Source organism: Trachypithecus francoisi, unplaced genomic scaffold, assembly GCF_009764315.1.
Source record: "Trachypithecus francoisi isolate TF-2019V2 unplaced genomic scaffold, Tfra_2.0 Lachesis_group8, whole genome shotgun sequence".
NCBI classification, from domain to species: Eukaryota; Metazoa; Chordata; class Mammalia; order Primates; family Cercopithecidae; genus Trachypithecus; species Trachypithecus francoisi.
Genome location: NW_022681473.1, coordinates 95,209,022 through 95,234,776, shown reverse-complemented (window position 1 = coordinate 95,234,776; position 25,755 = coordinate 95,209,022). Strand labels below are relative to the sequence as shown.

Below are 25,755 nucleotides of genomic sequence, written 5' to 3'. Positions count from 1 at the left end.
GCTTGTCAGAAAAGAATTTTATTTCTCCTTTACTAATGAAGCTTAGTTTGGCCAGATATGAAATTCTGTGTTAGAAATTATTCTCTTTATGAATGTTGACTATTGGTCCCCAGTCTTTTCTGGCTTGTAGGGTTTCTGCTGAGAAGTCTGCTGGTAATCTGATGCGCTTCCCTTTGAAGGTAACCTGGCCTCTCTCTCTGGCTGCCTTTAACACTTTTTTCTTCATTTCAACGTTTGAGAATCTGATGATTATGTGTGTTGGGATTGATCTTCTTGTGGAGTATCATACTGGGGTCGCCAGAATTTCCTGAATTTGAATGTTGGTCTATCTTGCTAGGTTAGGGATGTTCTCCTGGATGATATCCTGAAGTGTGTTTTTCAACTTCTTGAAAAGGGGAGAAGGTTCCATTCTCCCCATCTATTTCAGGTACTTCAATCAGTCATAGATTTGGTCTTTTTATATAGTCCCATGGTTCTGCAAGGTATTGTTCATTGCTTTTTTTTCCCTCTAAACTTGTCTGCCTGCCTTATTTCAGCAAGATAGTGTTCAAGCTGTGATATTCTTTCTTCTTTCTCTTTGATTTGGCTATTAACACTTGTGTTTGCATCATGAAGCTCTCATGCTGTGTTTCTCAGCTCCATCAGATCATTTGTATTCCTCTCTAAACTGGTTATTCTAATTAGCAGTTCCTGTAATCTTTTATCATGGTTTTTAGCTTCTTTGCATTGGGTTACAACATAATCCTTTAGCTCAGCAAAGTTTGTCATTACCCACTTTCTGATACCTACTTCTGTCAGTTCATCCATCTCAGCTTCAGCCCTGTTCTATGCTCTTGCTGAAGAGTATTGGAATCATTTGAGGAGAAAAGGCATTCCATCTTTTGGAATTCTCAGTGAGTTTGAGATGGTTTTTCATCTTTGTGGATTTATCTACTTTTAATCTTTGAAGCTGTTGACCTTTTGATGGGATATTTGTAGGGTCTTTTTTGTTGATGCTGTTATTATTATTGTTTTCTATTTTTTGTTTTTCTTGTAACAGTCAGGCCCCTCTTCTGCAGGTCTGCTGCAGTTCTCTGGGGGTCCACTCCAGACACTGTTCACTTGGGTATAACCAATGGAGGTTGCAGAAAAGCAAAGGATGCTGCTTGCTCCTTCCTTGGAAGCTTCATCCCACAGGGGCACTGACCTGATGCCAGTTAGAACTCACATGCATGAAGTGTCTGGTGACCCCTATTGAAAGGACTCACCCACTCAGCAGGAAAGGGATCAGGAACCCACTTAAGGAAGCAGTCTGGCTATCCCTTAGCAGAGCTGGAGCACTGTGCTGGGGAATCCCCCTTGTCTGGATCTCTGGGAATCTTCAGAGCCAGTAGGCAGGAAAGATTAAGTTGGCTGAACCTGAGACCACAGCTGCCCCTCCCCACAGGTACTCTTTCCCAGGGAAATGAGAGCTCTGTCTGTAAACTCCTGCTGGGTTTGCTGGAATTCCTGCAAGGGTGCCTTGCCCAGGGAGGAGGGATGGATCCCGTTCCCACCTAAAAAAGCAGTCTGGTCATGATCTGCTCCAGTGGCTGTGCTGTGCTGTAAAGACTGCTGCCCAGTCCAATCTAACCAGCATCCCTAGCACTGGTAGGCAAAAACCACTGACTAGAGCTACAGCAATGGCAGTCGCCCCTCCCCTGTGGAACTCGGTCATCTTTGGTCTACTCCATGCTGCTATGCTGGCTAGTGGGGATACTAATCCAGTGGATCTAAGCTTGCATGCTTCTGTGAGAGTGGACCTGCTGAGCAAGGCCATTTTGCTCCCTGGCTTCAGCCCCCTTTCCATGGGAGTGGACGGGACTCCTGCCTCACTAGAGTTCTGGAAGCTGCTGGACTATGTAAAAACTCCTGCAGCTCAGTGCCTTCCCAAACAGCTGCCGACCAGAACAGCAGCCGTGGGTCTGTCCAGTTTTGTGTTGAGATCCAAGGCCGTGATGGTGTATACTCACGAGGGGAACTCCTGAACCCTGGATTGCAAAAATCCTGGAAAACATAGTACCCCGGTTGGGTAGCACACAGTCCCTCACTGCTTTCCTTGCCTGAGGGAAGGAGGTCCCTTTGTCCCATGTAGCTCCTGGGTGAACTGCCGCCCCACTCTGCTTTTCCTTGCTTTCTGTGGGTTGCACTTACTGCCTAGGTAGTCCTAGTGAGAGGGTACCTCAGTTTGAAATGCAAAAATCTCTCACCTTGTGTGTTTCTCTCTGTGGGAGTTGCAGACCTGAGCTGTTTCTACTTGACCATCCCTCACCTTTTTCTTTCTCCTTTTACTAACTCTTATTCTGGGCATATCTCTTTTGTATAATCACACATTAATTCTATTACAGCCTGAGACACCTTCTACAATCAGCTTTCATTCAGGGAATGTCAAAAACCAAAGGTGAACTTTTACCCTCAGTAAAAATTAAATGTAATGGCCATCTTAGGTAGTAAAAGGAAAGCATGCCAGGGAGTAGACCACAGCGTTCTTGCAGCACTATCTATCTCCAATAAAAGGTTAACACCACAGGAGACGGAGAGGGGAAGACATCGTGACGATTCATCAACACAGTTAAAGCAGGAAATATGAACTATTTGGTTAATTCTTATGAGGAAATGAACAGAGACTTCTTAGATTAAACTCCTTCAGTCATTGTGGTTTTATGTGATCAGAGAAAGAAAAACTGAGAGATTAGGAAGAGAAGAGACAGATGGATAGGAGAAGTTAGAGTAGCCACAGGAAACAAGAAAAGAAGCAGGCTGAGATGTCAACCCACAGGACAGTGTTTTGTCATTTTCTTTTTTTTTCACCACGTCAGAAACTAAATTCCAGTACTTGGATGCCAATTTGCTGACAACATGGCACTTCCTGACAATGAGCCTGGAATTCTGAGCAGCAGTTTCACAACCTGTAATCACACGTTTCTGCCCTTTGCAATAAAAAAGTACACAGTTTCCTTTCATTTTTCTGTCTGAAGCTCTTTTCAACGCTGTAGGGAAGAACAGAGGCTGTTACCTATGGTAGGTGATTCCTTTTCTGACTAGGAGCTTGGGAGTAGAATCTCAGGAAACACTTGATTTATTGATGTGTAATAAACACAAGAAAGGAAGAGAGCCGATAGCACCCATGCTGAATTCTTTTTCTTACAGATTGTGTGTAGTTTAAATCACGGAACCCCGTGTTAGAGATTCTGAAGGAGATCATATATTTTCCAGATGTCTTCTAGCCAGAAAGAAGTTAATTCCTTTCTTTCAGCTTCTGGTAATCATAGGAAAGGTAAAGAAAGCTAGAGGAAATTATTTGTGTGAGACAATTCTGGAAGTTGCAAAATGCACTCTGAAATCTTTCTCTTGATTTCAAACTAATTGCCCAGATCAGAAACATTCATCTCAGAACCAGACCTTAAAGCCTCTGAATTGTTAATCTCTTTGCCATGTCTTATTGTGAATTATATTCTTGGTCTTTTTAAAGTGATTCCTTTTCTCCCCCTTTCTCTTTGGTCCTGGTACTGACTACTTTAATCCGATATTTCATGGGTTACTATCACAGTTGTTTTGTTTTGTTATTGTTGTTGTTGTTTTTAAGTGGTCTCCCTCTCTCCAGGACTTAACTCTAAAATCCATTCTGTACACAACTTTCAGGTCTCCTGTCTTATATATTGAAGCTGAAAAAGCCTAAGTGATAATGTCATGAGTTACTTAGGCAGTTAGTATTCTATTAGATACTATCGCTTCTTTGGTTTCATTCTCCTCACAGGAAAAGGAAGAAATTGGACTAGATTAGTGGATTCTAAGCCTTATAACATACCACAGTAATCTGTAGCCATATAAAAATGTCTGATGACTACCCCCTTCCTCACCCTGAATAACTCAATCTTAAATACCCTGCAGGCATTTACTGCCATTTGAAAATCTGCAAATAATTCTTATGAAACTGACCTGGCATAGGTTTGTCTGCAGATTAGTGTTATTAGGAAGGTTGGTCAGTTAGTTAACTCTCTCTGCTTACCTGCTAGTGATCTATTAATGTAATTAACTTTGCTCAGGGACATACAGTGGCATCCTATTTCCTTTCCTAAAAAAATCTGAACTTTCAGACGAATTTTTCTACCTTCTGAAACATGTGTATTCATTTTCTCCATTAATCCCTGTAAAGCATGATTTCAGCTTCATAACAAAATTGCTGTATTTACTTCACTCATATTTTCTTGTTTTGAGTTTCTTTATTCCTTTGATTCTCCCTATAGAACAATTCTATCCAGGGTTTATGTCTCACCTCACAACACTTAACTTAAGCTCCAGAATCAAGAATCATTAGATAATAGATAGGAGAAATTGAAAGCCACTAGTCATAAACAAGTCACGGTCTGATAATTATAAACAACCAAGTGTAGACAGCTATTGTTACCTTAAACTCCTGAGGAATTGTATCCTATAATGTATTCAAGCATTATGGCACTTTACCTGGAACCAAAACTGTGGTCCTGATGAGTTTTTTCCCCTAATCCATTCCTTCCATTTTTATTATCACTGCAGCTTTCATTCAGTAATTATAATAATAACAAAAATAATCTATAATAACAGTCTCTTTGAAAAATACTTACCATATGATAGCTATTTCATGCACCTTCTCTGATTTAATATTTAAAACCAATCAATACAGTTGTGTTATTGCTGTATTGTAATTGAAGGGGATACTTAGAGAATGCCATCAAAATATGCTTTAGGTCAAAAGTCTATTGGGAGGAGTGATCTCAGCTTGGCATGACTCTCAAACTCTGCTATTACTCTACCTGTCTGCAAACATCTTCAAATACTTGCCCTGTCTCTGATCACTCCCACTTCAGTCCTGGCTTCACATTTCTATTCATTCTAAAGCCCAGCTCTCCCAGTTTTGTGGTTACATCAGACACCTTCAAACCTTTGTGCTTCTTCCCACACTGCTCCCTGCCAGGAGAACAGCCCCCAGTTGTCCAAGGGACAAATTCCTTCTAGTCCTTCCAGATTCAGTGCCATGCCCTCTCTTCTCTGGAGAGCTATCTTCCTCCTGAGACACAGTTTACTTATGCTTTTCTTAAACATCTCATTATTTATATTCTTATGTTTCATTTTACTTATTTGCATATCTATCCACTTGACTGTAAGCTTTAAAGTGTATGAACATGTTTCCAAAATGATATCCCCAACACAAGCAGAGTAAGTTTTAAGAACTGATGATCATCAAATATTCCTGAATGGGGCCGGGTGCAATGGCTCACGCCTGTAATCACAGCAGTTTGGGAGGGCATGGTGGGTGGATCACCTGACTTCAGACATTCGAGACTAGCCTGGCCAACATGGTGAAACCCTGTCTCTACTAAAAATACAAAAAAATTAGCCAGGCATGGTGGTTCATGCCTGTAATCCCAGCTACTCAGGAGGCCGTGGCAGCAGAATTGCTTGAACCCGGGAGGTGGAGGTTGCAGTGAGCTGAGATTGCACCATTGCACTCCAGTCTGGACAACATGAGAGAAACTCCATCTCAAAAAATATATATATTCCTGAATGGATAGGGGAATGAACATGCCTTCCTTCTGCTTGAAACTCCCAATACGCACTTATCATTTTTAAGTGAGATCAAACTTACCTGGTTTGCTATTAAGAATTTATTCCCGTGCAATGGGTTCACCTTGTCCACTGCTTAGACAGAGCTGATTTATCAAGACAGGGGAATTACAATGGCGAAAGAGTAATTGACTCAGAGTTGGCTGTGTGGGAGATTAGAGTTTTACCATTACTTAAATCAGTCTCCCTGAGCATTCAGAAATCAGAATATTTCAAGATAATTTGGCAGGTAGGGGCTTGGGAAGTAGGGAGTGCTGATTAGTCAGGTGGGAGATGGAATCATAGGATGTCAAAGTGAGGTTTTCTTGCTGTCTTCTCTTCCTGGGTACGATGGCAACCTCGTTGGGTTAGATTACTCCTCTGGGTGGTCTCAGCTGATTCACTGAGTGCGGTGTCTGAAAAATATCTTAAGGGCTGATCTTAGGGGTTCACAATAGTGATATTATCCCCAGGAGCACGTTGGGGAGGTTCAGACACAGGGAGCCAGAGGTTGCATGATCCTTAAATTGTAATTTTTAATCTTGTAGCTAATTTGCTAGTCCGGCAAAGGCAGACTGGAACCCAGGCAAGAAAGGGGTCTTTTCGGGATAGGGTTGTTATCTATTTTGTTTCAGAGTCAAACCATGAACTGAATTCTTTCTCGAAGTTAGTTCGGCCTACGCGCAGGAAAGAATAAGGACAATTTAAGGGTTAGAAGCAAGATGGAGTTGGTTAGGTCTGATTTCTTTCACTGTCATAATTTCCTCAGTTGCAATATTGTAAAGGTGGTTTCAATCCATTCCTTCGGGTTTTATAACAGCTTAATCTTATGATGTAGGCTATGAAGATGGGAGAAGGCCATCAGTCGTGTTGGCTTCTACCTGCTGACAGGGGAATAATATAAAATAATATAAAATATTTGTGTTAATTATAGTAATAGCACTCATTATCTGCTTACCATTTGTCAGGCAAGGTTCCATGCATTTTTTACATTTTCTTTCAGTGCTCAAAACTGTGTAGGTATGTACTATTACTAAAATTATTTCACAAACAGAGCAACCAATGCATACGGAAGTTCAATTTCTTCCCCGCAAAATGAAGTTTAACATGCTAAGTTCAACATTCTGAGTCCAGAGCCTATGCTCTGGGCCTCTATGGTGCAATGTCCCTCTAAAGAAAGCCAGTCAGGATGGGTGGGTGGCTCACACCTGTAATCCCAGCACTTTGGGAGGCCAAGGTGGGTGAATCGTTTGAGTGCATGATATAAAAACCAGCCTAGGAAACATAGGGATACCCTGTCTTTGGAAAGATACAAATATTATCCAGCCATGATGGCATGTGCCTGTGTTCTCAGCTACTTGAAAGGCAGAGCTAAGAGGACCATCTGAGCCCAGGGAGTGGAGGCTGCTGTGAGCCATGTTAATGCCACTGCACTCCAGACTGGATGACAGAATAAAATTCTGTATCAGAAAAAAAAAAAAAAAACCCTCTGAAAAGGAAGGACTTTAAATAAGAAAAGCTTTAATTTTTGTGGAAAATGTGTTCATTTCTTAAAGTAAAATTCCTTCACAGGGACATAGATTTCCCATGACTTTCCCCAGACAGTGAAATGGACCCAGAGAGCAGTGGTTCAAATTCTCTAAAGGTTGTGCTACTTTTCTCCATCAAGTTTTCTAATGAATGAGAAACTCTTCACTGTGTGAGTTTAATTGTACACATACTTTGTCATTCTTGTCTTATTCTCCAAACCCCATTCCCCTCCTACCCTTACCTGTTCCAAGGGTTGATGAAGAAATTTTCCCAAAGATACACTCTCTGATGCAGTCTACAGCTCAAGAATCTGATTCTTTCTCTGCTGAGGAAAAAAAAAAAAAAAACAAGACATGCATATGCATGTGCACTGGTTGTTTCCCAATATGTTTACATGCCCTGCCAAAAAGGTGTAAAAGGAAGGTAAAAAGAAAGGTGAAGCATGCTTTCAGTTTCAACCACATAAGAAGGGTAGGAGAGAAAAGCCGTGGCCGGTGAGTCTTTTACTGTCCCAAGAACAGGTCCCTGGGAAGAGTTTTGGAAGGCGTCGGCTCTTCTGGAAGCCACAATTAGTATCTGTGGAATTTTTGGTGAGCAGAAGTGAGGGAGAGGGTGGAGAGGGATGAGAGAAGAAACTAGAAGATGCTTGCAGTCTTTAGAAACAGAAAGGCAACTCCAGAAAGGAACTGTGGCTTTAGAAGTAGCCTGCTGTCATTTTGCAATCTTAAACTCTGACTTACCTGTTGAAAGTCTGACGGAAAGTACAGAATTGGCACAGGAGGAGTACTAGCAGCAGTGGTTCCTAAATGAAATGGGCTATTTCTGTTTTATTACTTTATTAATCATTACTTTATTAATCAGAGTTAAATAAACATGTGACATAAGAGGATGATCTCTGCTTTCCAGGGACTAATGTAGAAATGGTAAACTCAGTCTTCAAGCCACTGCATGCACATGTATTGGGACTATTGAGGGAAACAAGGACAGCAATACAGTAAGAAAAGGGATTATGCAACTGTGAGGAGGAGAACATTTCACTGATGAAATCTAAATGAGATCACTTTCTGTTGATGACATGAGAGGAATATGAGGCTGTTTTCATGATGTGAGAAATCTTTGTGCTCCAAACAAAGTCCTGATGGAGAAGAGAAAGCTGTTAATCCGTTCTTTGGGTGAAGGTACAATAAATGGCTTACTGGGTGAATTATTCGAGACAAGGGTGCTGAGCCAGGAAGAGATAGAGATAGTAAAATGTAAAAATGCTACAGTTATGGATAAGGCCCAAGCTTTGCTTGACTCTGTTATTCGGAAAGGGGCTCCGGCATGCCAAATTTGTGTCACATGCATTTGTGAAGAAGACAGTCACCTGGCAGGGACACTGGGACTCTCAGCAGGTAAGGGTCAGTGACTCACACTCAAGTTCACCTAGGGCCTGTCATTGTGACTACCATGTGATGTCTTTACTAGTCATGTATGTTAAGTTGCAGAAAACTTTCTTATCCCCACCTTCAGGCAATATTTCTGTAGCAGGGCCCTATTGCATGTCCCTTGACTCTCCTTTGTTTCTGTTCCTTCATCCTCAGTGGCCCTCTTCTGATTAAAGTTCATTTCCAGTTCTGAGTATGTGGTCGTTCATTTGTAGAAGGTCATGAGAACTATCTAAAAAGCTTCGTACTATATGTTTCACTGTTCCTGGCGAGGCACAATATTTATTGATTGATTTAACATTTTTGAGTCCTGGGTGTACCCAGGCACTTATGTAGTTGTCTGACATGAAGTTCCAAGGTCTGTAATTAAATATGTTTTATAACTTCTCTCCAAAATTTTGCCCTCCAAGAAGAATAAATTATATTTCAAAAGTGGCAATATACTCAGAGAATACATTGAATGATTATAGAAAAGTAAGGACTTCAAGTTGGCTCTTTCCTCCAGTTTCCTCCTTGCATTTTCTTTTGAGTAACGTCACCCACTTGCCTGTTATCAGGCTGGGGATCATGCTGTGAGCCCTGGACTGCCTCCATTTGCGGCCCCCTTAGGGCCCAATACAGTGCTCAGGAAATGAGCTCATCCGTTCTGGTGATCCCTTGGACCTACCACATGGTGAGGATGAGAGTTCTGGTGGACTCCTAGTCACTGGTCTCTGTGGTACTTTCCAAAGTCACTTTAGAGGCAGATGTTCTTTCAAAGTAAAAGCCTTTTTGTTTTGTTTTGTTTTGTTTTCTAAGGGTTGGGGGAAGCTTATTCCTGTCTAAGCGGATAAGGGACAAGTTTATGTTTTCATCTATGTGTGATAAATGTAATATTTTTCTGACAATGCCTCTTTCATTTTATACTCCCCACCACTCTCTAAATTAAAGAACATGTTGAACAGTGTTTAATGTCATTCAGTCAGGGTTGTGGGAGGAATCTTTAGTGGGGAGTGTTGTAAGCATTAGGGTAAAGTTTTTCAGAGGTACTAAGTGACTATTTCAATATTCTTCTTCTCTTTCTAGGTCCAACATCTGGAAATCACCTTACTACAGAAGATTCTCAACTAGTACTTCCTTCCTAGTTAATGCTGTTTTTAAAGAAAGAGCATTATTTGAACCCCGGCTTCCGTGACATTGATGTTGTAGGATGAACCACAGTTAAAGAGGCTATGGAGAATTCCCATAGAGTGATCATGTAATTTTCTTTTTGTAGTCTATTCTGATTTTGTAGCAACTGTCCAAACAGCTGCACTATCTATGTTTACATTAAAATTTGGAATCTGTATCTCAAATCCTGATTACCCAAATAAGTATCAAACTTCATTATTTAAGCCTACTGGAACATTCCCTCACATCTCCCAGAGACAAACTTATCTAACCAATATCAGAGCTGAACATTCCATTCTTCTCCACCCTGCTTCTCGTCCAGTTTTGTGTCACTCGGTTGTTGGTGTCACCATTACCAGTTGTTCAAACCATGAACTTGAAACTCATCTTGGCCCCTTTCCTCCACCCACCTCCAATATTCAAGCCACAACCAAGTTTTATGCATTTTTTTTCTCAAATTTGGAACTGTCTTTCTATTTCTTCTATTTCATTAAAAACCCCTATTCATCAAGGGACCTCTTAAAATAAAAGACACTTATATTTAAAAGCAATTTAGAGGCAAGAAATGCAAATTTTTCTACCAAGTTCAGGTTTTACTCTATTGAATTTATTAAGATTGATTAACTCATGAATGTTTTCTTAAATGTTTTACAGCATGGGACACTCACTATATAAACAAATACTGTATTTTCACTAAGAAAAATTACCTCAAACATAACCCATATACCTCTATTTAGTTTTTTTATGTTGTTTTCATTCTTCTTTCTGAAGAAACCAAACATTTATTCTATCAAATTATTATTTTATAGTTTTCTCCAATATATCCATTCCAATTAGTTCTTCCCCAAGTCAACACACTTCATGCTGCCTTTATTTATCTAACTAATTGTATAGCAGTTTCTCAAATTAGTTTTCAAAATTAAATATTATTTTCTTGACATAATAGTTTCTAAAAGATACTCCATAAATCTAGAAAACTCATTTATATCTTGAAACAAAGATTACATTAAGTTCTTTAACAAGTATATCACATTGTCAGATGGTGCTATACTTGTGATGAAATAAAAGCCTCAAGGATTTTCTAACATAAACTCTGTGAAAACATTTCCTCATATGTCTGTGCAGTCAATGTTAAGTGCTATAAATCCATCTAGTGTGAACTTTGATTTTAGCATTTATTCTGGTTCATATATTTAATTCCATATATATACATAGTATACATCTTCCTTGCATATGTATCCTTCTTCCATATATATCCTTCTTCCATATGTATACAGAGTAGGAAGAGATCCTGAAGGACGGGACAGAGGTTCATTAACAAAATATTCCTAGTGCTTACTACCATGTCTATTAAGTAAATAAATAAAAAGATAAACATATTTCTTAAAGATTTTTAGTAGATTTAATTAAGGCCTCCTCCCATTAAATTTTATTATGTGGTTCAAATCTTCTGAAATAAATTTATATTCTAATTATTTTATCTCACACATTTGATTGTTTTCTGAGAGTTTTTTTTCCATTCATGGCCTTGAAAAGCTTTCTTTCTACATTTTAATCTAAAATCCTTGTAAAAATACTGATCCTGAAATATGAAAGGAGACCCCTGTATTGCACACCTGGAAATCTCTGACTGGAAATGTACTCCATTAGCAGTGAAATTACTCAGCAGTGAAAGATCAGGATTGTCTTCCTAAGAATGCATTTCCACTTTTGTGGCTTCACCCATAGGTGAGGCTGTAAGAAACACAAAGTGGAACAAAGAGGGATGCCAATGTTCATGATGTTCTTTGACTCTTCCAGCTCCTCAGGCAGTGCCAGTGTGGGGCAAGCCTGCTATGCCTACATCCTCAGGCTCAGAAGGAAGTGTCAAACTTTGTTCCCTAGACGAAGCTAAAAGGATTTGGAAAGAAAAGTCGACAGAGGTGCCATGCTCAGAACACAAGGTTAGAGTGGGGTGAAAGATATATTTGAGGTCATTCTGAAATGCAGTGGCTTTTTATTAGAGTTGTCCTCAATGGAGAATCATACCTCTGCTTCCTTTACATAAAAAAAAAAAAAAAAAAAATCCTTTATCCTAGAATCCCAGGTTTGTAGACAGAGTTCCTAATTAGATCCAATTCCTGGATAGATAACATCAACAATGGCAGCTACTGAATGTTCACTAAGAGTGGGCAGTGTTCTAAGCATTTTGTACATGATAATACATAATGTTTAACCTTAAAAATAATCCATTATAGAGATCTAGAAGCTGAGACATGGGGTTGTTAAATATTCTGCCCAAAGAAAAACAATAAAAAATTAGAGAAATCAGTTTTAGAATTCAGTCATTCTTGCTTTAGAACCTGTGTATTTTTCAAAATCCTACCTATCAAGAACAATGAAGTCAGTAGCTCACCTGCCATCTGGGCCTTTGCAGTTTCTATGCCTACTCTCCAAGTAGCACTCAATTCCGTCCCCCATTTTCAATGTATAGTCCATGGGATTTGGCATCCTGATAGGTCTAAGAAAGGGAAAATGGTCATAAACTTAGCAGGCAAATATTAAATTACAGAGACTAAGGCTACTCATCCAAACTGCATTTCCTACAGATTTATCCAATAATGGACAAGTCAAGCCACACACGTCTTACTCTCATTATCTGCAACGAAGAATTTGACAGTCTTTCTAAAAGAGTGGGAGCTGAGGTGGACATCACAGGCATGGCAACGTTGCTACAAAATCTGGGGTACAAGATGGATGTGAAAAGAAATCTCACTACTTCGGTAAGGTCTATTATACCATAGAGACAATGGTCAAGCCCTTCGTGTAACTAAATACTATTAGAAAGCTTGATTGTAGGACCAAGAATTGTAATCTGTTGATAATCTAAAATATAAACTTGCCATGGAAGGGTGCTGGATGCTACATATTCCCTTGAAATATCAGAGTCATTCAGCACGAGCCTGGTTTAACTTAAATGTGAAGTCATTATTTTTTTTCTCTCAGTAATGCCACATTCTCTCTACCAGATAACTGAATGACTTTCTACAACACTGTCCTCCACCTTTCTCGAAATTAAGACTGAAAGTTTTTTTGGCACTCCATTGTTTATCATGAAATTTCTTAAGAAAAAGATTCAGTGCGGGCCTCTGAAAATATATCTTTACCAACTCCAGGAGATTTTGAGGATGATGCTATTAAGAAAGCCCACATAGAAAAGGATTTTATTGCTTTCTACTCTTCCACATCAGGTAACAGGTTTCTTGTACACAGAACATCTTTGTGGGGGTTATCAATGGAAAAGCTCACAACCACCCACTAGAGGGCAGATACGTGTGTGGAACTTCAGGTAAGATTTTTGAACACAAACTAAAGCTTTGTTCCAAGTTACACACACAGTTCCCTATATCCGCAAAGAGCAAGTAAGCACTTCTTTTCACTGAATTAGTAATTAATGAACTCTGTTGCAAAATATTTCAGAACTGTGAGCAATAACAGATTATTAAATGGAAGACGATCTGTGCTGTAGTGCTTTGGAGTCCGACTCGACGTAGAAAAGGTCCGCCATGTTGAGATCATTCAACGAACAAGATGGGCCCGACATCAAATATTCATTGGAGAAGGGTAGGAGCAGGGTTCAGAAAAGTAGAACAGCAAGCGGGGCACTTTGGGCCCCTAAATTAAAGTGGGTTTTACCTAGAAGCATGAAGTATATAAAGCAGAATACATACGCATTATTCTAAATGTATGCTTTGCAGTAAGAATCTTGCTATTCTTGACTTACCTAGTCATTTAGTACTTTGTAAACTAGCTCCACTAGTTCCTCCCAGGGCTTTCCTTGAATTGCTCACTAATATATATGAATATAATTATCACTTTTTAATGATTAAATAAATTAATATATGCGAAATATTGCACATGACAGAAAGAAGTACACATTAAAGAACTGGTATTATTTAAAATGTTTTTATTTTAGAACTTAATCCAGTTCCTTTTCTTAGCAAGTTTTAAATAAAAATGACTTGAATGCTTTTATCCACCGTGTATGGCAGTTTCCTGAGAGGACTCGCATTGTGTTGCTCACCTCTGGCCCAAAGGCCCTGCCTCTGGTCAAGTAGTTAAATTTTCGAAAATAATTTGTACTATGAGACATCTTCTTTAAGAAGTTTGGTTCAATATTGCCTTAAACATGCCCTGATGTAGGACTCAATATTTTTTTCAGTGATCAAAAACAATGACAAGACAAACACACAAAAAATACATTTCCAGCCTGAGTACATAGAGTAGACTATAACATTAGACAGAACTGTTCTTTAATATCCTTTTGTCCCAGCCTTCCACATGACATTCATGGCTCTCTACATAGCTCTTTGTAAGCCCCTGGCTTCTCATCATCAATCTTTCTGATTTCTGTGTTTTTCTTTTATTTCACTTTCCTTACTCCTCCTTTCCATCTGACTGTCAGAAACTCCAATTTAGTTGTTTATAACTCCCATATTAAGCCTAGCTCCACATTCTACTGTGCAAATCCCAACTATATCATAGTGCTCTCCTGAGGAAAAATAACTATCTACTTCCTTAATTTCACAAAATATTTGCAGAGACACCTGTCTCCACCCTCTCTTACCTGCTTCATTTAACTAAGATAACTGTGGTTCTAAATAGAATTTTATTATTAATATACACTTTATGACCATTATAATTGGCTGAAATGTGTCATTAAACAATGTGTTTGTGATTATACATAGAGCTATTGCTACTGCTTTTCTCTTACTCCTTCTTTTGTATAATTTTCACGTCTTCATTATTTCTGTGTCTACCATGTAATAAATTAATAATGTTTTCTTTAATATTTCTCTTCTTCATAAAAACTTCTTATCTCCATTATGATGTTATCATCCTTTTATTGACTTGTCCTAGATTTCTACTTTTGTTCTGTTTTATGATTTTTATGGTTAACTCTTTGTGTGTAAATATCTTACTGTCAATGTTATTAAATTTTAATTAAAATTTTATGTGAAGTACATAAATTGAGAATTTGTTAACATAATTACCCTGTATAGACTGAGTATTACATACCCTTAGTTAGCTCAGACACTAGTGTAGACTCAGATATCTCCTGTGTATGAAATTGTTACCATTCCCTGTATAGCTGAGTCTATTACATATCAGAATGGACAATTAACTTAAATCACAGTCAGTAACACCACGTTGGGGATGCACATTTAGATATTTCTTTCTAAAATCCCAAATCCTTCTCTTTACCACATTCTGCCTTTTTCTAACTCTCTACTAAATTTATGACTGTAACTCTGGGACTATGTGACGTTAATACCTGCACCATATACAGCACCCTTTAGAGGATCAGTAAAAATATACTCACTGAACTTCGAATGTATTCACTGAAAAATACAATGAAGTGTATGGAAAATAGATGAATTCCAAAATAGGCCTAGAGCAGAAATACTAGGGTTTCTTGTCGTTCTTCAGGCAAGAGTCAATCTTGAGATTTAACATGTGCTTTATCAACAGATAATGTTTGTTGAAGACATCCTGCAAAGCGCTGTTTTTATTATGAGACTGATTGAACATCTTCAAGAATATGCCCGTTCTTGTGATGTGGAGGAAATTTTCCACAGGTAGGGCTCTAGTGGGTGCTATTTTCACTCGACTTCCCCGAATGCTTGCCTATTTCAATTGGAAGCATAGAAAGTAGATCCAGACATGTTTATCTTCCAATAATGCCCTTCTTTCCGAAAAAGTTTTGAAGTTCTTTGGAGAGTGAACAAGCCTGGGAGCCAGATCCAATCTGTTAAGACCAACAGCCTCAATAAAACAATCATTTAGTTTCACCCATCTCCTGCCCTGCAGAGACAAATGAATGGACTCTAATTTCCCTCTGTCTCTCATGGGTATTAGATCCAACCACAGATTTAAAAAGCCCCGAGGACAGTGATTCAGTGCTTAGGTAACCACATGGCTATACTTGTTGCAGATACAAGTTCTTTTTGTTTTCGTAACTTACTTTACTGTATTTGTTGTAGTCTTTTTGGCACAAGTCAATAATCTTTTCAGAAAAACAGGTCTGCGGACTGTCCTTTCTGTCTTAGGTTCAACTTCCATTTGAGCAGCCAGATGATAAAGCACAGATGCCCAGCACTGAAAGGGTTACTTCAACAAGATGTTTCTACCTCTTCCCAGGACATTAAAATAAGGAAGCTGTATGAATGTCTCTAGAGAGTTACGTGTATATGGTCAGGAGTGTGGGAAGGTTGAGGAAAGTGTACTGAAAGTCCATTTTAGTCAAGGACTCTAGGTCTACAGGTTGAGAATTTTTAATCCAAAAATTTGAATTTTGAAATGTTCTAAAATCCCAAACTGTGTGAGTGCCCACATGATATTCAAAGGAAATGCTTATGGAAGCATTTCAAATTTTAGTTTTTCGGAATAAGGATGCTAAGCTAGTAATTATAATGCAGACATTCCAATATACAAAAATCTCTATAATTCAAACTACTTCAGGTAGCATGCATTTTGGGTAAGGGATAATCAAGCCATAGCGTAATATACAGAAAATACTGAAGTAATGCCTTTCTTCTGGTCAGTGCAGAGCATGTTGCTCTTCTCCTAACGTTTTTCTTTTTTTCTTTTAGACCCTTTCTGAGGGTCACTTAGAAGTGGCCATAAGTCTATGAAGGCTGACTCTTAGATGTTTCTCCCCTTGACCTCAGCAGGATAAGATTTTAAAATAGTATGTGGCCTTTCCTTTTAAGATTGCATATGTTCCTATTGGTGGTATACCTTTATAACTTACATTTCTTTTAGCAATATTCTCTTTTATGTTTTTTTTTTTTCCCATAGGAAACCAAGAGTTCCTTCATTCTGTAATGGTTTTTGGAATTATATCTGCTTAAAAATAGACTTCTTTGAACATTTTCATAAATCTGATATAAAAGTAAAAATGTGTCCTCAGTTTTATTCCACATTGGAGAAACAAGGGTTGGAAATCAAAGGAAGTACTGAGTTTAGAATGTTAGACTTAATCCATAAGACCTGAACTGGCTATTGGCACCATTTTTCCATTCAAAATACCATTTGCTGCTGGGTTGCAGACACAAATTACAAATTAGGGATGCAGATAAAAATTACCACAGGTACCGGACTTCAAAAAATTTAGAGCTCAGCAGGAGACATGGACAGAAGACGAATAGTTATGACAGTGACACTGCAGTGTGATAAGGGGCTTTTCCCAAATCCCACAGTTTACTGCTGACAAATCCATGAAGAGAACCTGCAGATTTCTACTCTTTGTTAAAGTATTTAAGAGAGAGAAAATAAATTTTGAATTAACTCTAGACCCTCAGTAGTTCACAGACTTCTTGAAAAGGTAAGACGGCCATCAGAAATGAAACATTTGGCAGATGGTGCATGACACCCTGAAGAAACTCTAGGATGCATGGTGTGCACAGTGAAGTCCCTGCATTGTGTAGAGAAAATGAGTTTGGGGTGAAGTCACTCACTCAGGGATGTCAAGATTTAGGAAGGATTGGAAGAACTACACTTTCACCTGCAGATATGAGCCTTTTCTAATCTTTATCCTGTTAAATCAAAGTGAATATCTGACCCTTTAAAAACCTTTATAGTTGAACACATTACAATCCCCCCCTTTTTTTGGCCTTTTATTAACTGTTTGTCTGGACATATATTTTCTGTACTACCGTGAATGTTTTACTACAACCTAAAACTACATCTGTGATCAGTCTTTGCTCAGAGAATATCAAAAAGTAGAAGTAAATTGTCACTCTCAGTAAAAATTAACTGTTAAGGCAATCTTAAGCAGTTGAAGGAAAGCATTCCAGGGAGTAAGGGGATTCCTTCAGAACCCTCTCCAATCAAAGGGTAAGATTACAGGGTGATGTAGAGGGGAGGCAGCATCATGATTCCTCAGCACAGTTTAAACTGTTGCAGGTGCCAATACTTTTTGTTTTTGTCATTTCTTTTGCTGTATTTGTTGCAGTTTTTCTGGTTTAAGATTTTACATCACAAAAGGTCCACAGACTTTCTCTTTTTAGGTCCGATTTTCATTTGAGCTTCCAGATGGTAGGGCACAGATGCTCATCACTGAGTGACATTGACAAGATGTTTCTATCTCTTCCTAGGACATTAAAAGAAGTAGGTTGTATGAATGTCTGTGGGCAAATGTCTGTATATTTGTGTTTGGGATTTCAAGAAGTTGGAGAGAAGTACTGAAGCTCCATTCTGGTCAAGGTGTCTAGTTCTAAATATGTTACTCTTCATCCAAAATTTCAAAATCTGAAATCCTCCGATATCTACATTCTTTCCTATTACCTCCCATTTTTTTTAATCAAAAAGAGACATGGAAAGTCCCCAGTAATTGCTAGTTTAAATGTCTTCATTCCATTAAACTGTAAGAGTATCTCCTACTGATATTGATTTTTTAAATATAATTCCGACTTTTATTTTGCTTCAAGGGATACATGTGCACGTTTGTGAACTAGGTATATTGCATGATACTGTGATTTTGGTGACAATTGTTCCTCTCATCCAAGTTGTGAGCATAGTACACAATAGTCAGTTTTTTGACCCTTGACCCTCTACCTCCATACTCCGTCTTATTGACCCCAGTGTTCATTGTGCCCAGTTGTATGTCTGTGTGTACCCAATGTGATTATTCTGTTTCTGTGCCCATTAACATTCTCGAAATTCCCCCACACCACAAAATGCTTCCCAGCCTCTGGAAATAATTCTTCAACTCTCTGTTTCGTTGAGTTCAAATACTTGAAACTTTAGCTCCCACAAATAAGTTTGATTTGCATTTCCCTAATAATAATGTTGTGCACCTTTTCATATACCTGTTTGGCATTTGTATGTACTCCTTTCAGAAATGTCTATTCAGATCTTTTGTCCATTTTTAAATCAGATGATTAAAATTTTCTCCTACAGAATTATTTGAGCTCCTTATGTATTCTGGTTTGTAATCCCTTATCAGTTGGATAGTTTGCAACTTTTTTGCTCATTCTGTGGGTTTTTTCTTTACTTTGTTAATTGTTTCCTTTGCTGTGCAGCTTTTTAACTTGATGTAATCCCATTTGTCCATTTTTATTTTGGTTGCTCATGCTTCTGGAGTGTTGCTCAAAAAATCTTTGCCCAACCCAAAGGACTGGAGAGTTTCTCCATTTTTTGTAAGAGTTCCATAGTTTGAGGTCTTTGATTTAAGTCTTTGATTCATTTTGTTATGATTTTTGTATATGACAGGAGGTAGGTGGTCTAGGTTCATTCTTTTGCATATGGATATCCAGTTTATTTTCAGTACCATTTATTAAAGAGACTGTCCTCTTACCAATGTATTTATGTTCTTAGCACCGTTGTCAAAAATGAGTTCACTGTAGATGTATGGATTATCTCTGGGTTTTGTAATCTGTTCTATTGATTTATGTGTCTGTTTTTATACCAGTACTATGCCATTTTGATAACTACAGCTCTACAGTGTAATTTAAAGTCAGGTAATGTGATTCTTACAGTTTTGTTCTTTTTCCTCCGGGTACCTTTGGCTATTTTAGATCTTTTGTGGTTCTATATACATTTTAGGATTTCTTTTTGTTTTATTATTTCTGTGAAGAATGCCAATGGTATCTTTATAAGGACTGCATTGAATCTATCAATTGCTTTATGTAGTAGAGACATGTTAACAGTATTGACTCTTCCAATACATAAACAATTTAAAAATTTTTTGCATCCTCTTCAATGTCTTACGTTAATGTTTTATAGTTTTCATTGCAAGGGTCTTCTATTTCTTTGGTTGATGTAATTCCTTGGTTTTTAATTTTACTTCTAGCTATTGTATATGGAATTATTTTCTTGATTTCTTTTTCAGATTGCTTACCATTGACATATAGAAATGCTACTAAATTTTGTACATTAATTTTTGTATCTTGCAATGTGTCTGAATTAGTGTATCAGGTTTAAGAGTTTTTTATGGCATCTTTAGGATTTTTCATATATAAAATCACATAATCTGCAAACAAGTATAATTTGACTTCTTCCTTTTCAATCTGGATGCACTTTATTTCTTTATCTTGTCTAATTGCTCTGCCTAGGACTTCCAACAGTATGTCGGACAACAGTGTTGAAAGTGGACATCCTGATCTTAGAGGAGAGCCTTTTAGTTTTTCCCCACTAAGTATAAAACTAGCTGTAGATCTGTAGTATATGACTTTTATTATTTTGAAGTATGTTCTTTCTGTGTCACTCAGTTGTTGGTGTCACCATCACTAGTTGTTCAAAGCAGGAAATTGAAACTCATTTTGGCCCCTTTCATGTCAAGCACCTCCAATATTCAAGCCATGGCCAAGTGTTATGCATTCTTCTCCCAAATTTGGAACTGTATCTCTGTTTCTACTTCTATTTCATTAAAAAACCCCTATTCATCAAGGGGCCTCTTAAAATAAAAAAAACAAACAAACATATTTTTAAAAGCAATTTGGAAGCTAAGAATGCAAATTTTTTAAATCAAGTTCAGATATTACTCTATTGAATGTATTAAGGTTGATTAACTCATGAATGTTTTCCTAAATATTTTACAGCATGGGATACTCACTATATATCCAAATACTGTATTTTCACTAAGAAAATTGCCTCAGAAATAACCCATATATTTCTACTTAGTTTTTTTATATAGTTTTCATTCTTGTTTATGAAGAAACAAAACATTTCTTGTATGAAATTATTATTTTATAGTTTTCTCCAATATATCCATTCCAATTATTTCTTGCCCATGTCACCACACTTCATGCTGCCTTTATTTATCTAACTGATTGTATAACAGTTTCTCAAGCTTGTTTTCAAATTAAATATTATTTTCTTGAGTTAATGTTTTCTGAAAGACACTCTAGAAATCTAGAAAACTTATTTCTGTCTTGAAACAAAGATTACATTAACTTCTTTAACAAGTGCATCACATTGTTGGTTGGTGTTGAAACTGTGATGAAATAAAAGCCTCAAGGATTTTTCCACATGAACTCTGTGAAAACATTTCCTACTATGTCTGTGCAATGAATGTTTAGTGCTATGAATTCATCTAGTGTGCACCTTGATTTTAGCATTTATCATTCTAGTTTGAATATTTAATAATCTCCTCCTTCCATACGTATGCATAGTAGGAAGAGATCCTGCAGGACAGAACAAATGTTCATTAAAAAATATTCCTAGTGCTTACTACCATGTCGATTAAGCAAATAAATAAAAAGATAATCATATCTCTTAAAATTTTTTGGTGATTTAATTAAGACCTCCTCCTATTAAATTTTATTCTATGGTTCAAATCTTTTGAAATAAATTTATATTCTAACTATTTTATCTCACACATTTGATTGTTTTCTGAGCATTTTTTCATGCATGGCCTTGAAAAGCTTTCTTTCTACATTTTTTTCTAAAATACTTGTGAAATTACTGATCCTGAAATATGAAAGGAGATCCCTGTATTGCACACCTGGAAATTTCTGGCTGGAAAGTATTCCATTAGCAGTGAAATTACTCAGCGGTGAAAGATCAGGATTGTCTTCCTAAGAATGCATTTCCACTTTTGTGGCTTCATCCTTAGATGAGGCTGCAAGAAACACAAAGTGGAACAAAGAGAGATGCCAATGTTCATGATGTTCTTTGACTCTTGGAGCTCCTCAGGCAGTGCCAGTGTGGAGCAACCCTGCTATGCCTACATCCTCAGGCTCAGGAAGAAGCGTCAAGCTTTGCTCCCTAGACGAAGCTAAAAGAATATAGAAAGAAGAGTCAACAGAGGTGCCATGCTCAGAACACAAGGTTAGAGTGGGGTGAAAGATATACTTGAGGCAATTATGAAATGCAGTGGCTTTTTAATAGAGTTGTTCTCAATGGAGAATCATACTTCTGCTTCCTTACATAAAAAACAAAAACAAAAACAAAAAACCTGTATCTTAGAATCCCAGGTTTATAGAAAGAGTTCCAAATTGGATCCAATTCCTGTGTAAATAACATCAACAATGGTAACTATAGAATGGTCACTAAGAGTGGGCAGTGTTCTAAGCATTTGGACATGATAATACATAATGTGTAACCTTAAAATAATCCATCTTGGAGATCTAGAAGCTGAGACATGGGGTTGTTAAATATTTTGCCCAAAAAAAAAAAAAAACAGTGAGAAATTGGACAACCAGTTTTAGAATTCAGTCATTCTTGCTTTAGCGCTTGTGCATTTTTCAAAATCCTACCTATCAAGAACAATGAAGTCAGTAGCTCACCTGCCACCTGGGCCTTTGCAGTTTCTATGCCTACTCTCCAAGTAGCACTCAATTCTGTTCCGCATTTTCAACGCATAGTCCATGGGATTTGGTATCCTGATAGGTCTAAGAGAGGGAAAACGGTCATAAACTTACCAGGTGAATATTAAATTACAGAGAATAAGGCTACTCATCCAAACTGCATTTCCTACAGATTTATCCAATAACGGACAAGTCAAGTCACACATGTCTTGCTCTCATTATCTGCAATGAAGAGTTTGACAGTCTTTCTAAAAGAGTGGGAGCTGAGGTTGACATCATAGGCATAACAATGCTGCTACAAAATCTGGGGTACAAGGTGGATGTGAAAAGAAATCTCACTACTTCGGTAAGGTCTATTATACCATAGAGACAATGGTCACGCCCTTTGTGTAACTAAATAATATTAGAAAGCTTGGTTGTAGGACCAAGGAATATAATCTTTTGATTATCTAAAATATAAACTTCCCATGGGAGGGTGCTGTATGCTACATGCTCTCTTGAAACATCAGAGTCATTCAGCACGAGCCTCATTTAACTTAGTGGTGAATTTTTTTTTAAACTCAGTAATGCCACGTTCTCTCTACAAGATGACTCTGAAAGACTTCCTATGGCACCTTCCTTCACTTTTCTCAAAATTAAGACTGAAAGGTTTTTTGGCACCCCATTGTTTGTCATGGAATTCCTTAAGAAATCCTTAAGTATTTATTTATTGAGTTTCCAAGGCACCGTGAGAGTTAATCACATAGTCCAAAATCAGCAGTATGGTTTCTTTCAGGATATGACTACAGAGCTGGAGGCATTTTCTCGCCGCCAAGAGCACAAGACCTCTGACAGCACCTTCCTGGTGTTCATGTCTCATGGTATTCGAGAAGGCATTTGTGGGAAGAAATACTCTGGGCAAGTTCCTGATGTATTACAACTCAATGAACTCTTTAAAATGTTGAATACCAAGAACTGCCCAAGTTTGAAGGACAAACCGAAGGTGATCATCATCCAGGCCTGCCGTGATGGTGAGTGCTGAGGTCTTTGAGAACACCAGACATTCGAATACTGTCCTCATCTGTATGCATCCAGGAATTTTCAGTTTATGTCTGTTTTTTAGTGTCAAAGAACACATATTGTCAGCACTCATCTTGTGGCTTCTGTGAATTTTATGACTGGTTGGTAGATATCTGTTTTATTTTCAATCCTGAGACTTTGATGTTTGCTTGTTTTTAAAATTTGTTTGAGGGTTAGAAGAAATAAGAATTAGAAAAGATTGTTACTTGGATGTATGTGTGTATGTGCGTGTGAATTAATGACAGAGCAAATACATTGATAAATATGATTGAAAAGAGGCTAAGAGGAGAACATTGTCCTCTCAGTCATTGGTAATAGTAACAAACCAAATTTTGTCTTTCAAGATAAATATGGTGTAGTGTTGGTAACAGATTCAGTACGAGCCTCCGAAAATATATCTTTACCAACTCCAGGAGATTTTGAGGATGATGCTATTAAGAAAGCCCACATAGAAAAGGATTTTATTGCTTTCTACTCTTCTACATCAGGTAAAAAGTTTCTTGTATACAGAACATCTTTGTGGGGGTTATCAATGCAAAAACTCACAACCACCCAGTATAGGCTAGATACCTGTGTGAAACGTTAGATAAAATTTTTGAACACAAACTTCAGCTTTGTTCCAAGTTATACACACAATTCCCTTTATCCACAGAGAGCAAGTAAGCATATCTTTTTACTGAGTTGGTAATTCATAAGCTCATCAATGTTGCAAAATATTTTAGAACTCTGAGCAATAACAGAGAATTAAATGGAAGACGATCTGTGCTGTAATACATTAGAATCTGACTCTGCATAGAAAAGGTCCACCATGTTGAGATCATTCAAGGGACCAATTGGGCCCGACATCAAGTATTCATAGGAGAAGGATAGGAGCAGGGTTCAGAAAAGTAGAACAGCAAGCAAGGCACTTTGGACCCCTAAATTAAAGTGGGTTTTACCTAGAAGCATGAAGTATGTAAAGCAGAATATATACGCATTATTTTAAGGGTATGCTTTGCAGTAAGAATCTTGATCTTATTGATTGATCTAGTCATTTACTACTTTGTAAACTAGATCCACTAGTTCCTCCCTGGACTTTCCTTGAATTGCTCACTAATACATATGAATATAAATATCATTTTTCTATGGATTAAATAAATTAATATGCATGAAATATTGCACATGACACAGAATGAAGTACACATTAAGAACTGTATTATTTAAATGTTTTTATTTTGTAACTTAATTCTGTTACTTTTCTTAACAAAGTTTAAATAAAAATCACTTGAATGCTTTCAGCCATCTTGTATGGCAGTTTCCTGAGAGGACTCACATTCTCTTGGTTGCCTCTGGCCCAAAGGCGCTGCATCTGCTCAAGTGGTTAAATTTTCTAAAATATTTTGTACAATGAGATACCTTCTATCGGAAGAAGCTTGGTTCTATATTGTTTTGAACATATCCTGATGTAGACCTCAATAATACTTTTTCAATGATCAAAAACAATGAGACACAGAAAAAAACATACATTTCCAACCTGAGTACATATAGTAGAATTTAACATTAAATCTAACTGTTCTTTAATATCCTTTGGTACCAGCATTCCACATGATATTCACAGTTCTCTCTACAGCTCTGTATATAGCTCTTCTCCAAATCCCAATTCCTTTCCTTTACCCCATTCTGCCTTTTTCTAACTCTCTAGTAAGTTTACAACTGTTTGAACTCAGGGACTATGCCACGTTAATACCTACACCATATACTGCACTCTAGAGAATCAGTAAAAATATACTCACTGCACCTCGAAAGCATTCACTAAAAATTACAATGAAGTATATGGAAAATAGATGAATTCCACAACACGCCTTACCTGGAGCAGAAGTACTAGGGTTTCTTTTCTTTCTTCAGGCAAGATCTAGTCTTGAGATTTGAAATGTGCTTTATCAACAGATAGTGTTTCTTGGAGACATCCCACAAAGGGCTCTGTTTTTACTATGAGACTCATTGAACATTTGCAAGAATATGCCTGTTCCTGTGATGTATAAGAAATTTTGCGCAAGGTAGGGCTCTAGTGGATGCTATTTTCACTCTACTTCCCTGAATGCTTGGCTATTGCAATTGGAAGCATAGAAAGCAGGTCCAGATATGTGTATCTTCCAATAATATCCTTATTTTCAAAAGAGTTTTACAGTTCCTTGCAGAGCGAACAAGCCGGGAGTCAGATCCAATCTGTTAAGACTCATAGCATCAATAAAACAAAGATTTAGTTTCACCTTCCTCCTGCCCTGCAGAGACAAATGAGTGGACTCTAATTTGCCTGTGTCCCTCATGGCTATTAGATCCAACCACAGATTTAAAAAGTCCCAAAGAGGGTCATTCAATGCTTAGATAAGCACATGGCTATACTTGTTGCAGATACAAGTACTTTTTGTTTTCTTCACTTATTTTGCTATATTTGTTGTAGTCTTTTTGGCATGAGTCATCAAACTTTTCAGAAAAAGAGGTCTTCAGATTTTCCTTTCTCTTTTAGGTTCGACTTTCATTTGAGCAGCCAGATGATAAAGCACAGATGCCCAGCACTGAAAGAGTGACTTTGACAAGATATTTCTACCTCTTCCCAGGACTTTAAAATAAGGAAATTGTATGAATGTCTGTGCACAGGTATGTCGGGAGTGTGGGAAGATTGAGGAAAGTGTACTGAATGTCCATTTTAGTCAAGA

At 37.7% G+C, this 25,755-nt stretch overlaps 2 protein-coding genes across 4 annotated transcripts; both read left to right on the top strand.

Moving 5' to 3' along the window:
• Positions 1-8,178: 8,178 nt before the first annotated feature.
• LOC117080364 (caspase recruitment domain-containing protein 17) lies at positions 8,179-9,901 on the top strand. The gene is made up of 2 exons (XM_033205352.1): positions 8,179-8,525; positions 9,624-9,901. The coding sequence occupies exons 1-2, from the start codon at positions 8,270-8,272 to the stop codon at positions 9,680-9,682; spliced, it is 315 nt and encodes a 104-aa protein (XP_033061243.1). The 5' UTR covers positions 8,179-8,269; the 3' UTR covers positions 9,683-9,901.
• Positions 9,902-15,333: 5,432 nt separating this feature from the next.
• On the top strand, positions 15,334-24,208 carry LOC117080362 (caspase-1-like). 3 transcript variants are annotated; one of them, XM_033205351.1, is made up of 3 exons: positions 15,334-17,954; positions 22,776-23,010; positions 23,404-24,208. In XM_033205351.1, exons 2-3 carry the CDS (start codon positions 22,779-22,781, stop codon positions 23,643-23,645), a joined length of 474 nt encoding a protein of 157 aa, XP_033061242.1. In that variant the 5' UTR covers positions 15,334-17,954; positions 22,776-22,778; the 3' UTR covers positions 23,646-24,208. The 3 variants fall into 3 exon arrangements, with proteins under 3 accessions (XP_033061242.1, XP_033061241.1, XP_033061240.1); XM_033205350.1 differs by lacking the exon at positions 15,334-17,954 and adding an exon at positions 17,966-22,346; XM_033205349.1 differs by lacking the exon at positions 15,334-17,954 and having other exon boundaries at positions 17,966-23,010.
• The last annotated feature ends 1,547 nt before the right edge of the window (positions 24,209-25,755 follow it).